Raw genomic sequence first — 15,161 nt, 5'->3', positions numbered from 1 at the left:
TCGTGTTCATATCTATTATATATATATCTTTTGTACGAGTTGTTTTTAGTGAGACTTTTTGGAAGCTTTTACAGTGGGTTTTTTTGGTCTAATTTATTTAAAATCCGGGAGGAATTTACTGAAATCACAAGTTTGATGGGTAACCCCTGCACAATCGAAATGCCCTAAGAGTTTTTCAGAATGCTGAACCCATATATACAATAAAAAACCAAATTAAATTACACAAATCAAGATCTCACCTCAAAATTTTCTGCCATATTTCAACGTAAAAAAATCCAAAAAATAACACTAAAAACAACTATTTTTATGTAAAACCTATTTATGTAAACACTATTAAGTTTGAGTGATAGAGATTAAATGACCATCACTATTAACATTTCAGTTTCCATAAATGATAGAATTTTAATTTAGATATTAAAATTGTGGAAATAATACCAACGATGAGAAATGGAATTACAGAGATTAAAAACAATAAATTACGATCTGTAACATTATGTATTAAATGCGCGTTACTTCTTCCAATTAACAAGTTTTACGGATTCAAATCATTTAAAAAAACTGTTATTATAAATAATAAAATAGTATTTTAAATAATTATAATAGAAAAGGGGAGCGGGGATATTCAAATCTATGGTTCCTCCCGTTAAACGGCTATAATCGCTGTGTGTCCTATTCTCTTTGGTCGCACTGCCCTGTTCTTCTCTGCTCTGCTTCTTTCCACAATCCATACCTCAATCTGAAGGGCATTTCGCAATTCATATCTCAATCTGAACCGAATTTCGCATTTCATTCCTCAATCTGAAGGTGATTTACAGCAATGAGCTCCATTTTGAAGAAGATAAGCGGCAGGAAAACTCCGAAGAAGGGCGGGACGCCCCGCAGAAACAACAATGGCGCCGAAAACATGCTTCCAGAGGACGAAAACACAAAGCCCAACATCAACTCGATGGTGCCTCCGCTTCCTGAAGCCTCTCCGGCCTTCTCCTCCTCCAAATCGGCCAAATCGAAGCATCTCACCAGTCCCGCATTGCCTCCCCGGCCTCCTCCTCCTCGCCCATTGAAGCGCAAATCGGGCATGGATTACCCATATCAGCATCCCACTGAGAACCCTCAATCTCTGTCTGAATCAGGCCTGGTAGGAGGAGATAAGATTGCCTCTGATTCCGGTGTTAAGGCATTCACTCTATCCTGTTCTCCCTCCGAGGCACTGGCCTACTTTTGTGGCTATTTCTTAGACAATAATACAATTATCTAATCTAACTGCACTTAGATTATTCTTCTTCATCAGGTTTACTGACCCTAATATCTCATGGATCTAATGATACTAGCAGGTGATTGTGAGGATTCGGCCATTGACGAGAGAAGAAGAGCAGCAAGGCACCCAGATTGTACAGGAGACCTCGTCCGATACAGTGGCTGTGGCAGATCAGCAATTTACGTTTGACGCCGTTGCCGGAACAGAGTCCACCCAGGTTTGAACAGTATACGATTTCTTGCATTTGCTTTTCTGAGCGCGCGCGAAATTGTTTTTTTGGTTAATTTCAAAACATCAGTTACACTAATAAGCTGAGAACACAGTTGAAAGTAGGCAGCTGAAGCATAAGAGTCTAACAGTAGCTAGCCTGGATATTCGTTGCTGTCTTCCTTCCAAGCACAAGATCCAACGAACCAGTTATTAGCTGTGGCAAGAAGGAGACAGGAAATACTAATATGGAAGCCCATAGGGATATGCCATTATAGTAATATGGTTTGATACATCACATATATAACACTAATGAGGCATAAATCATGATTTGGGCCAAAATTGTCAGGGATGTGAGTACTCAAATGAGGAGGGATACAAGAATGGGAGAGAATGCTATCATATCAATCCAGTGATTTGCACCCAAACCTAACTTTCTGGATTGACAAAGCTTTTTACAGGTAACGCCTTAGAAACCATCTCTGTTTCGTACTTGTGAGCAGGGATACTGGAATGGAAGAGGATGCTATCACATCAATCCAGAGATTTGCATCCAAATATAGCTTTCTGGATTTGACAAAGCTTGTAGTACAGGATAATGCATTATAAACCATCTCTATCCCAACTTGTTATGACCTGGGATTATGCACAACAGACCGCACACTAACACTTGGAGACGAGATTTTTGCTTTCCCAAGTGAGGATAGAACCTGAGACGTTCTTTGTCCTTAGACCATAAGCTAGTGTCCAAAATTTGGAGACATAGAAATATAACGAAGAAATGAATCTAAGTGAAAATAATTCTAGTCACGAGAGGCAAGCCCGATCTGTGAAAGGGGGTGCTGTTATAAGTTATAACCCATATTAGGGTTTGATCCTCACAGGAAGTGGCTTATACTACCCACAACGGGGCCGTCCATACACCCAGAAACTATTCATTCAGACCTGGGTGGTTGTACACTGTAGACAGCATTTCACTTCCTGATAGGTAGTGGATGCTTGCTACTGTGGTATTAAGGAATCATCTAATAATTCTAGTCACGAGAGGCAAGCCGGATCTGTGAAAGGGGGTGCTGTTTTAAGTTATAACCCACATTAGGGTTTGATCCTCACAGGAAGTGGCTGATGCTACCCACAACGGGGCCGTCGATACACCCAGAGACTATTCATTCAGACCTGGGTGGTTGTACACTGTAGGCAGCATTTCACTTCCTGATAGGTAGTGGATGCTGGCTACTGTGGTATTAAGGAATCATCTTAAAATAAATTAATGCTAGAAAAAACAATGGTGTTGATATGGACTCAATGGTTAGACCATTGCACCATCTAGGTCTCTCCTTCACCAATTCCATTATACTTTAAAGTCGAGTGTAATTTGCTGTTACCACTGATTACATGTCCATTGTCCAGCATTTGATTCACAGTAATCTGTTTCTTTGCATTGTTTATCATTGCTATGACCTTAGATTGCATTTTCTACTGTTTTGCCATGGGACGCATTCCTGGCCCTTGTTGACTTGTCTCTGCATTTCCTGTACCAGAGACATGCCCCTGTCTTGAAGGTGCGTATCCCCATTCCAAAGGACACCTCCCAAACCCTGGGTGTGGAAAGGCATCCCCGGTGAAACTCAAGGGATGGCCCCTTGAAACAGTCCAAAATTATGATCTGTATGATGTAATGATTAATCTCATGTCTAGTATTCTCATTTAAGGTCTGGTCCATGCTCTCCATGCATGCCGATGCTCAACATTGCTGCTTTTGATTGCTGATACCATCAGATCAGCAATATTACGATAATCTTTTGCAGCGGTATCCAAATGCAACGTTTGTTCTTCAATGTCTTTTGACCCTTTATTTTTTTGTGTTTCCCATAATAACATGTTTTATTGCATTTCATTTTAAATTGCAATGTGCAGTTCTCCAAGCCTTATTTGTCTTTGCTTTATTTGTTTTCATTCAGCAAGAGGTTTTTGAGATGGTTGGCGTGCCACTGGTAGAGAACTGCTTGGCAGGATTTAACAGTTCTATATTTGCTTATGGCCAGGTATTTTGTCTGTCATTTCAAATATCTGTTTACATTTTTGATTCTGTCATTCATCAAGTCTCAAATACTTCAGTTTGATTCTGAAACTTAGTTTCCATTCTGTTTGGTGTTTCTCCTAGAATTGAGATATTGTGCTTATTAATTACCTGGTTTAATATTTGTTTCCTGGACACAGACAGGAAGTGGTAAAACATATACCATGTGGGGACCATCAAATGCTTCAGTTGAAGAGAAAATCCCGAGCAGGCGTCGTGGCATAACTCCTCGTGTTTTTGAGCAATTGTTTGCACGAATCCAAGAAGTAGGGTTTCCTGATACAAAGAATTAGCTAAGTTAGCTGGTCAGCTCATTCTCTTTCATTAATTCTTTTTTTTCTTGGGTTTCAGGAAGAACATAAAAATGTTGAAAAGCAACTACATTATCAATGTTGCTGTTCATTCCTGGAGGTACATAAGTTCACTTTCTGATTCAGAGTAAATTCTTTTGCCTGCATTCATTTTTTTGCAGGACACAAACTAGTTGCATACTTGCATTCACTTCTTCTGCCTTAAGAATGTGTTTCTTATTCACCTATTTTTGATGCATTTGACATTGGGATGTGTATACCTCTGCTATCATCATAATCTTGATATACTTTCCTCTGTTGCAAGAATATTGGATGTTGTTATGCATAAACCTGTCCTGCGTTTTGCCATCCGTTGACAGTTGTGTGTATGTGGCAGATATATAATGAGCAAATCACAGATTTGTTGGAACCTACACAAAGAAATCTTCAGGTAACCAGATCATTCTGTTGTCATTGTTTTATGTATATTCCCATCTCTTTTATGGTTTCTTGTTTCAAATTTCAACCTGTTTTATCTTGGTTTGTGCTTATAATGGTGTCGTGTACCCTTTAGCTCAATTAGATATTTAAAGCTCCAGATTTCCATAATAGGTATTTGTTATGGCTTTTCTTACAGATTAGAGAAGACACAAAAAATGGAGTATATGTGGAAAATATTACAGAGGAATATGTTGCCAGCATGGATGATGTAACTCAGCTCTTTCATCGAGTATGTATGCTTTAATATCTTTGCCATTTCTATAGGAAGCTTTCTGCTAAATAACATGCCAGGCTGGTTGCACAACACATGCACACACACATGCTAGGATGCCTATAACTTTTAAGCTTCAGTGTAGAGTCTTCAATGCCATAATATTTTGAACTTTCTTCTAAGTTTCTTTGGTTGATAAAGTTGATTTCAAATATTCTAATCTCACTTTTTTTCGAAAGGAAAACATCATGGGGAAACCCAAGGGATACTTCCCTACATTCATGGATGGCATCCTTAGCAAACTTGTTGGCATAGACTAGTGCACCTAGCTGAGGGGGCTTTGAATCAGGCACTTGCAAAAATGGAAGTAGCGAAATGCCTAACAACATTGGTGTCATCCAATTGAGCTAAACCCTTGGGCATATTATAATCTCACTTAAAAGTAAAATGGTGTTTAATATACCTGACAATCTTTATGTATGTTTCATTTTCTTCTATTCTAGAAGAATATACTTTGACACTCTATTACAAGTTAATTGGAGAACTGCACCTTCTTTAATTGTAAGTCATGTTCTCCAGTTCTTTAATGGTAAATATTTATCTCTTGCACCTAACCTCAAGCCATTCTTTAACTCATATATTTGTTTAGTAAACAACGCAGATAATTTTCAATGGCTACTCTGTAGACAGTAGTGTACGCTAAAAGGCAATTTTTTCAGTGAATTTTTTTTCCAATTCAGCAGAATTGCCTGCTAAAGAAGGAGCTCAATTTTTAATTTCGAGTCCAAACTTTTTATCATAAACAAGTTAGACTCCAAAGTAGGCACGGGGCTAATTGGTTGCATGATAGTTGAATTATTTGTAATACATCCACCTAAATTCAGAAGCAAAGTTGTTTGCACTTCACTAAACATGTTCGGAGTACCTATAATTAAAGGTTAGCTACAACATTTTATTTACCTTCTAAATCAGACTTTGCGGATGTGGATGATTCAAATTTCAAACTATATACCATTCCTTATACGAATAAAATCATTGCTTATAGGAATACTGTTTTGCTAACCACATCATAAGGAATTTAAAAAGTGATCTTCTATTTCAATATTGAACAAGAGGGAACACAATACAATTTATGTGATCAGAATGTAGAGAATGAAATGAAAAGACACACTATTATAGAAAATGGAACACATTGAAACACAATATACAATGAAAACCAATTTAAATAATGAATCAATGGTTAAAAGTGTTGCAATGTACATGGCAATACAAAGTGACTAGAATGTTGGTAGCTTATTTCCAAGAAGAGATGCAAAAGGGCCATAATAAGAGGTTGAAACGATATTTAATAAAAAGGCCAATACCCTAAGAGGCAAAAACATGAAGATTCAATAACTCTCTAACTGCAATATGTAAGTTAGGTTTAAGTGTGGCATCGAGTTAGATGAAGTTGAGTTATACAAAAAAATGGGGAGCCATGCTAGTGTTAAGAGGTGTACCCAACAATAACCTTTGTTTGTGTGTAGATGGGTCAAATGTTTAGTGAAGAGAAAGATCAACATGGTGCAATATTGATGGAAATGTTCACCTTGGGTTCCATGCTCATTCGGGCTTCTTTTGGTGGGTGCACTTTCATAGGAATAGTTCAATCTTCTTGTTTGTGTAGATTTCCCACAAACTCGATCCATCACAAATTGCATTCTAGTGTAGATATTAACAATTACAAAATAATCATGGTTGACCACACATTCTTGAGTTTCTATGTTACTTCCCTCCATGTGAAGCTTAATGAGGAGCTTGAATAGACATACACATTATACCATTGTTGACATCCTTGCACTTTGAGCTACCATTGAGTAGGCACAACATTGCTCTTTGAAAGTCCATTGTTGTTTTGTAGATTTTCATAAAGCTTTTGATTTTGTCTAATGAGAGGCCCTATTGTGGAGGCTCAGAGACATCGACATTTTTGAGACCTTGTTGATCGCCATCATGCACCTATACAAGTTAGTCCTTGTTCATCTATTCATAGCTCATCGAGTGTCCAATTTTGTTAGGTATACTATTGTCATCGAATAAGGGAAAAGTACCTTAGAATGTTTCTAGTGGCACATGCATATTCTTTCATTCTCATCTGAAAACTCTTCAAAAGGCAGGTAGATTTAGGTGGCTAGCATTATTCAATTCGTTAGATTCTTGACAGGCCAAAGTGATTAGGGATAACATACCTTTGCATCTTTAGATTGATGCCCCTCCTTGTTTCTCTCCATACCTCCCGAACCTTTGTGAACGAAGCAACAAGAGCAAAAGGAATGGCGAAAATGAATCCTAAATTAGTTCCTTAATATTGCCCCACATGATATGAATTGCACGAAAGAAGGATTGAGAACTTACCAACAACAAATCGAGTAGCTGCGATGACAAGAGATCATGTGAGATAAATTTCCTTGTTTTGGTTTCGTTTTCAGTAACCCATAATCTGGCTCTCGCTGATCGTTATAATATCCTACTGGTTGGAATTTGTGTTGGGTTCGGATCCTGTTGTAATCCATAAAAGCATCAACCATAGAGGTATTGTATTCGCTCATTCATGTAGTTTGACTTCCGCGGGTTGGGTGGGTTGTTGGGGTACTAATCTGCCTCTATATATCCCACCTGCCATTCACAAGTAGTCTCTATCTATCTGCTTACCTGATCTATCTAGTGGTGAGCATTTTTAGGATGACGATGGGTTTCTCCTCCACTAGGTTTCGATATATATTCTTCTTTTTGTTGATGTGATTGTCTTGGCCTCATCCCTTGAGGGACTGCAAAGAAAACTAGATGCTTTGGCCCTTCTTTGTGACATTCAACAATTGATGATCAACCTAGGTAATACCAATGTTATGATCTTCATGGATCAAAGGAGGTTCATCATTTCTTTTTTAGAGAGGATGAGATTGAGCTCACCATCACCTATACTTGGCAGTGCAATTCTTAGGGTCTTTAGTTCTTGATAGTTCACGTTTTCAGCGATACATAGGCATAACTAGGATGATGATGGGTTTCTCCTCCACTAGGTTTTGATATATATTCTTGACCTCATTTCTTGAGGGATTGCAAAAATAACTAGATGCTTTGTCCCTTCTTTGTGACCTTTGACAATTGATGGTCAACCTAAGTAAAACCAAGGTTATTATCAATGTTGTAGGAACCGCCCCCCACCTTGTGCCACCAAGTTTCTTAAGCCAAAACCATGCACCATGCAGATTTGTGCTTGAATCACCCTTGAAATTGTGCCCTCATATTTGGGAACCACAGTTCCTCAAATTTAGCCCAAATTTGGATGCCATGACCATTAAAATTTGAAATATGAAATAGGAAAAAACGAAGGTTGTTTCCTTAAGCCATATAAATGATGAAAATAAACACGCTGCTAATTGCAAGGCGCCTCCAAAATGTAGAAACAATGGACTTCTCCTCTATTTCAATCAAATAATTTGCTACAATTGCATATAGTTAAACTTTGCAATAGTTTTAGCTCTTCCAAATGGAAAATACAAACCAAGCAAGCTTCAAAATTAAAGCTTCAATGCACAATAATAAAACAACAAGTCATAACAACACTCAATAAGATTTATTATTGTCACAATAGCACCCAACAAGGTCCAATGTCCATTATCCATAGTCCAATAGTGCCCAATGCCCACTATCCACTATCCACCAACACCAACAATGTCAATTACTCTACTATTCATTGTCTAGTAGCACCTGACAAGGTTGAAAAGATTATCTCATCATCACAATCTCTTCTCAGTGTTTATATGAGTTAACTCTTTCCAAGTTGTAATGGCAGGCAAGTGAAATAGGTGTAAGTTTATTGTATATAAATGTCACTTTTGTTGAAAATATTAGCAAGAAAAGGGTTCCTTGATTTGCTCCTTAATCATAGGAGCCAAAATGAGTTACTTCTTGTACATGACTCGAGTTCCATGATTTGCTCCTTAATCATAGGAGCCAAAACGAGTTACTTCTTGTACATGACTCGAGTTCCAAAAAATTAGGAGATTCCCTATAAATTGGGATGAGTTCCTATAATTTAGGAATCAATCCCTATAAATTAGGATGAGTTAGGGTGTAGTTAATTGATGTGTTGAAATTGAAAGTCAAGTTCTTGATTTTCTAGTGTGAGTTGTTTGAGGAAACACACAAGTGATTGAGTTTCAAGTGGTTGACTTGAAATAGGACGAGTTGCATGAGCAATTAACTCATGCTATCTCAATCAATCACAAAATCATTCCTTAATTAGAAAGGTCACTAATATTAACCATTCAAATTGCCTTTAAAAGGAGGAATGAAGGCACAAATTTAATCATTGTTTTGGTGAGCACTAGTTGGTGGGACAAAGCAATAGGAAGCACGAGTTTGTGTGTAGAGCTTGTGAGAGGAAAAGTGTGCAAGAGAATCTTGTGCGTAGGTTGGTAGAGGGCAACAAAGATCAATAGTCTTGCAAGGGTTTCAAGCTTAGAACAAGCAAGGAAGACAAGTGTGTTTTTTGCTTGAAACAATTATTTTGTAAGAGATCTATTGGTCAATTTTTCTATCAATAAAATTCTCAATAACAAGCAAAGGGTTTTCCCAGTTGGGTTCCCTAGACAATTCAATTGTGTGACTGTGCTTTTATTTTTGTTCCTATTCCGCTACATCTAGTAGAGAAATTCTGTGTTTATGTGAGAAGAAATTGTATTTCAGATTGCTCATATTAGCAGATTAGAATTTCATGGGTTTTCTACACGACATCAAAGCATGAACAAAATCTAGACCAACACATGGAGAATGCAATCCTAAAGTTTTTAGGGTAGTAATTCATGGATACACAAGTGCAAGGATCTCTCAAGGAGTGGCTATGCATGAGGTCTGAGTTTTGTCAAGTATTTGACAAGGAGACCTAGATATGTATGGGCAACAAAGGTTATGGAGAGATATTGCTAGGTGGAAGACTGTCTTAGTGGTGTTTGGACAAAGATTTGAAGTAGCCTAAGAATAGTAAGTGTATGGACTGTTAGTGACTGATAAGAAGGCAAATCTAGAAGACCCATTGAGCAGACTTCTTAGTGGAGCTAGAGTCCTGCTAGTGGGACAAATTAGTGAGCCAAAGTTCAGTGACACAAAAGGAGTTGCGATCATTGATAGGGGCAGATTGTGGAGCTGGAGATGCACACTTTTTGAGGGAGAAAAAGTTCTAGTGATCAATAGTAAAGGAGGAAAAGTAGTTGCTAGATGTGTTCAAGGAGCATCCTTCCACATGACCGATAATATGAGCAGTTTTAGCCACTTGAAGGAGAAGAACATGTGGTTTCAGATTGAGCTAGGAGATGGTGGTCAGTATGCAGCTAGAGTTAGTTTTCAGAGGGAGTCAGGTAATCCTCTTTATCTCAGAGATGTTCTCTATGTTCCATGATTGAGGCAGAATCTTGTTTCGGTAGCTACCCTTGAGGAGAAGGGTTATGATGTCACCTTCAATAGAGGTAAGGCTTACCTCCAACACTTAGCTTCTGGATGTAATCCTCTTCATCTCAGAGATGTTCTCTATGTTCCATGATTGAGGCAGAATCTTGTTTCGGTAGCTACCCTTGAGGAGAAGGGTTATGATGTCATATTCAATAGAGGTAAGGCTTACTTCCAACACTTAGCTTCTGGATGTAAGAAGCAAATATGTGTGAGGGTGAAGAATCTCTACAAGTTCTAGGTAGAGACAGGTGCAGCCTTGAGCGGTAAGGCAAGGAGAGCTCAGAGTAGAGATGTGGTGGTTGATCTAGAGCATGATAGAGCTCTCAAGATGGAGCGTTAGCCAATATCTCAGTTTGAGTCTAAGCTAGTTAGCAGTTGGGCTGACTAGTAGGATGATGACGATGAGGACCATAGCCCGGGGAGAGTGGAGGTAGCCACTCAGTCAAAGACTTCCAGTATAGGGAAAGTTCGGGCCAAGTGGGCAATGTATTTGGTTAAGGGAGATCAAAAGAGAATTGAGTTTCCCAACATCAAGAAGCAGACACCTAGGTACATAGGGTACATGACACTTGTGACTAAAGTGGTGGTGGACTCGCAGAGCATGGTGGGAAATAACAGGTCTTCAAAGCAAGTTCCGCAAAAGAAAGCGGGAAGTCTTCTAGTTCAGGGGAGCAGTTGCTGCAACGGAGAACTTGGTAGATTTGAAGACAAATCCATGTGGATGAGGTTCTTCCAAGAACACCTTCCTCACTAAGAGGGTGTTGAAAATATTAGCGAGAAAAGGCTTCCTTGATTTGTCCCTTAATCATAGGAGCCAAAATGAATTCCTTCTTCTGTATAACTCGAGTTCCTAAAAATTAGGCGATTCCCTATAAATTAGGATGAGCTCCTTTAATTTAGGAATTAGTCCCTAAAAATTAGGATGAGTTAGGATGCAATTAACTAATGTATTGAAATTGAAAGTCGAGTTCTTGATTTTCTAGTGTGAGTTGATTGAGGAAAAACACAAGTGATTGAGCTTCAAGGGGTTGACTCTCAATCAATCCTTAATTAAAAAACTCACTAATTTTAACCATTCAAATTGCCTTTAAAAGGAGAAATGAAGGCACAAGTTTAAGCATTGTTTTGGTGAGCACGAGTTGGTGAGACCAAACAATTGGAAGCATGAGTTTGTGTGTGGAGCTTGTGAGAGGAAGAGTATGCAAGAGAAGCTTGTGCACAGGTTGGTAGAGAGCGACAAAGATCAACAACCTTGCAAGGGTTTCAAGCTTTGAACAAGCAAGGAAGACAAGTGTGTTGTTTGATTGAAACATTTATTTTGTAAGAGATCTATTGGTCAGTGTTTCTATTAGTAAAATTATCAATAACAAGCGGAGAGTTATCCCAGTTGGGTTCCCTAAACAATTCTGTGTTTTTGAATTGTGTGGTTGTACTTTTATTTCTGTTCCTATTCTGCTGCATCTAGTAGAGAAATTTTGTGTTTGTGTGAGAAGAAACTTTATTTTAGATTGCTCATATTAGCAGATCAGAATTTCGTGGAGTTTCTACAACTTTAATGTACTATCGATGCCATCTATATATTTACAAATATGCATGTTTTCATATATTCTACAACTATTTTGGTATTTCAAATGTTTTATTTGAATATACATACATACATACATACATACATACATACATATATCTATATATATATATATATATATATATATATATATATATATATATATATATATATATATATACTCGAGGATTTTTGGAAAATGATATTTTCAATGCTTACATCTAAAAATCACACCCTCTTCGTCCCCGCTTCATGCAACATTGGTTATGATCTTTTATTGGCTAAAGATGGCCCTCTTTGATCATCATTTCTTTTTTAGAGGGGAGGTGATTGAGATCACTAACACCTATACTTGGCGGTGCAAGTCTCAGGGCCTCGTTTCAATTTGAGGCATGCTTTCTAACCCTAATTCAACAAGGGCTATGGGGTCTTTATCCCTTCTTTAGAGTTCATGTTTTCAACACCCATATCATCCAAGATGTCTACCATGGGCCCCCTTATCTAGCCTACAATTCTTTGCGGTTGAAAAGTTTGGAGACCTTCTTTGATAGAATCCAACTAGGTCTCATTCGAGAGAGTCTAGCTCCTTCTTTGATGCATTATTAAAATTTAATGGGAAGCCCATCCTTCATTGAGAGTTTGGTGCTTAATCCCTTCAGCTTGAGACTGTACTTAGCCTTGTCTCATTTCAACACTGTGTTCTAAGTTTCCTTGACTTGGAAAAGGGATTGGATTGGTATTTGTACTGGGCTTAGTCATCAGAGTCCATCACTCTGGTTAGCCCCTTGGTCTATGCTTGGTGTTGAGTTGAGAGGGTCTTATATCTTTTGGATTTTGTGGGTATTTTGATGGACCATCTTCCTTTGTTTAGCTACTCCCTTGATGCACTTGGAGTCTTGGACACGTCCTACCCACTGGGAAAGGGTTGAACATGCTCTCCCTAGATGATGTTTATAGGTTATTTATGCAAGTCACTTGGACACACTTGCCAAGTGAGCTATGCCCAAACTTCAAAGATGGATTTATGTGTTGGGCATTCATGGAGTTGAGGGACATGATCAATGTCTAGCCTTAGCATATACATTATCATTGGATGCGTGCTCTTTGTATTCCCTTGGGCCAATTTAAGGTGGGTTCACATAGACTTTGGGTGCGGATGAAGCACCAACTGGATTAGTTAGGAAAGATAAGCTAGTTTTGCCATCTTTGGGAGGTTGAGATAGAGAAGCACTTCGTCTTTCGCTGCCTTGTCTAAGGTATGGTTCAATTGTATCTTTAGGTAGTCACACACCCTCTCCAATTTCTTCAAGTACCCTGACTCTAGATTAATGTGAGCCCCAACAATGGACAACCTCTTCTAGGCAACGACACAATGCTCAATCCAAGTTGTTCTCAAGCTCCTTCTTTATTCTGTTCGGGGATTTATCCATTAGGTCTTAGTTCTTCGAGGATCTAGCTCTAGTAGATCCTAATATGCTTGCATTATTTGTACTCTAGATTTTGGATCCATTTCAATTGTACAATCTTCCTCCCAAATTTGCCTTCACCTTTCAAAGTTTGGTTTTCAACATTGGCGTAGATCAACACTTATTTTTGCATCTTGTTGTTTATAGGAACCATCTTTGCACTCCCACCCTTTATTGACATCATTGTTCTTGGTAGTGCCATTGACCTACTTTGGTGGTCATTTTTTGAACATTAACAAAATTACTGTATCTCTAATCTAGAAGAGATAAGAAAAGGTAATTATATTAATTTCCAACAAATGACTAGTACCACAAAAGTACTTCAATGTGACTGTGTATAATGATGTCAATACAAAGTAGGAGTACCAAAATATCTCTTATATAAAGAACAAGAAGGAAAGTAATTCATGCGGTCTATGAGCTTAAACATGGAGAACCCTCAACTCCGTATCCAAGTAGGCGCACTAACAGGGAGATGTGCAAAGGGAAGGGATCCATGGACAAGTTCATGGTCCACTAGATCTCTCTCTCCTAACCTCTGAGGTTGAATGGAGGTCGAGTGTAGGTGGTCTCGTCTGCTTGCTCGTAAAGCATCTGGTTTGGCAATGTCTTTGGGGTCTCTGGGGAAGGAACAATACCTTGAGCTTGCATTGATTTGGAGTCAAATGTGATGCTGCCATGAATTTGTCTCTTAAGTGCCCCTAGAAGAGGCTGGAGAATGTGGGCACTAAGTCTAAGGGGCCCCCTACATGTAAAGGGCAATACATCTTTGGTTTGGATATATGAAGACACTATGATAGAGTCTGGACCCCTCATGTAAGGCAAATTAGACCATATAGGTGGGATATTCTATGAAAGAAAGGCAAGGTGGAGGAGGTTATTCGTTAGGATTGTGTTAGGAGTTGAGCTAGTTGATTGTATTTCTTGTTTTTTCATTTAATAAAACTATGATGAGTTCAGTTATATAATAGCTATTCATTCTACCAAAGCTTTTGTGTATGTATAATTAGTGTTTAGCATACAAACTTGAAAGTAGTTTTAGTTTCAGTTCCTAGTAGTTTGGAGTTTTTGATGTTTGAGTGCTAATCCATATACCATGATCTGAAAAACTTGACAAGGTATCAGATCAACAGATTTGAAATCTTTAACAATTGAAGCGATCTAAACCTATGGTCTGTTGTAGGGTGTGATGCCCTAAGTGTTCTAGTGATGTTTGTTTTGGCATGTGAGAGCTGATTCCTATGATTGGGATAGGCAAATATGATTCCTTTTGTGGTTGACCTATTCACCAAAGTGTGATTTTAGGAGTTGCAGATATGTCTAGTCTCAATCTTAGAGGGTGTGCTTGTTTAGCAGGGGCTACCAACTTTACACCTTGGAAGTGCATAATGTACATGCTATTAGAGGAGGTTGGTCTAAGATGTGTTGTGGAGGCAAATGTTAGAACCCCTATTGATTCTCAACAACTTATTGAGCACGACAAGAAGGCTACTAAAGTGAAGAGAATCATTCTTGATTCAGTGACGGACGATTTGATACCTCACATCATAAATAAGATAATGTAAACATTATTTTATCAATGTCCAACAAATGGCCATAAAAGTAGGTCAATGTGAATTGTTGACTACAGTGTGTGGAAAATATCTTCTAATAAAGCAAGATGCAAACAGTAAAATAAAGTACTACTCTAAGCTAAGCCAAATTGAGCAATAGCTCTAAGCTAAGACAAACTAAGCATTGATAGCGAAAACCAAATTTGGGGACCCAAAATGTGGAATACGAATAATACAAGCATACTAGTTGCTGAGGCTTGGGTGGCCTCATTTGACTTCTAGTATGAGATTTGGAATGGCAACAATGTTGGGGTCTCTGGGAAGTAGGAATAGCCCTTGGAGCCCTCATTGATCTAGGCCTAGGAGTTATATTGTTAACGATTTATCTTGACTCTCTTGTTGTCCTTGGTAGAAGTAAGCACAAAAAAAAAACAGATTGATCAACTGGGTGTCGATTGGTCTTATGGGGGGGGGGCTAGAGAATCTAGAACCAGAGTTTGAGGACCTTGTGCATGTATATGGCGAAATAGTGCTTGTCGATTAC

General features: G+C 38.4%; 1 protein-coding gene across 1 annotated transcript in view; it reads left to right on the top strand.

The window, feature by feature from the left end:
- The first annotated feature begins 645 nt into the window (after positions 1–645).
- Positions 646–15,161, top strand: part of LOC149239887 (kinesin-like protein KIN-12B) — a 61,781-nt gene continuing 47,265 nt past the window's right edge. The window contains 7 exon segments of the mRNA XM_089373569.1: positions 646–1,174; positions 1,332–1,472; positions 3,424–3,507; positions 3,683–3,808; positions 3,894–3,953; positions 4,230–4,283; positions 4,470–4,562. Of these exon segments, the coding sequence (XP_089229695.1) occupies positions 818–1,174; positions 1,332–1,472; positions 3,424–3,507; positions 3,683–3,808; positions 3,894–3,953; positions 4,230–4,283; positions 4,470–4,562 (915 nt within the window). The 5' untranslated portion in view covers positions 646–817.

Source organism: Pinus tabuliformis, chromosome 8 (assembly GCF_031772625.1).
Source record: "Pinus tabuliformis cultivar Carrire ecotype Pingquan chromosome 8, CPIR1, whole genome shotgun sequence".
NCBI lineage: Eukaryota > Viridiplantae > Streptophyta > Pinopsida > Pinales > Pinaceae > Pinus > Pinus tabuliformis.
The sequence above is the reverse complement of the archived record's forward strand: the minus strand, read 5'-3'. Positions and strand labels throughout refer to the sequence as shown.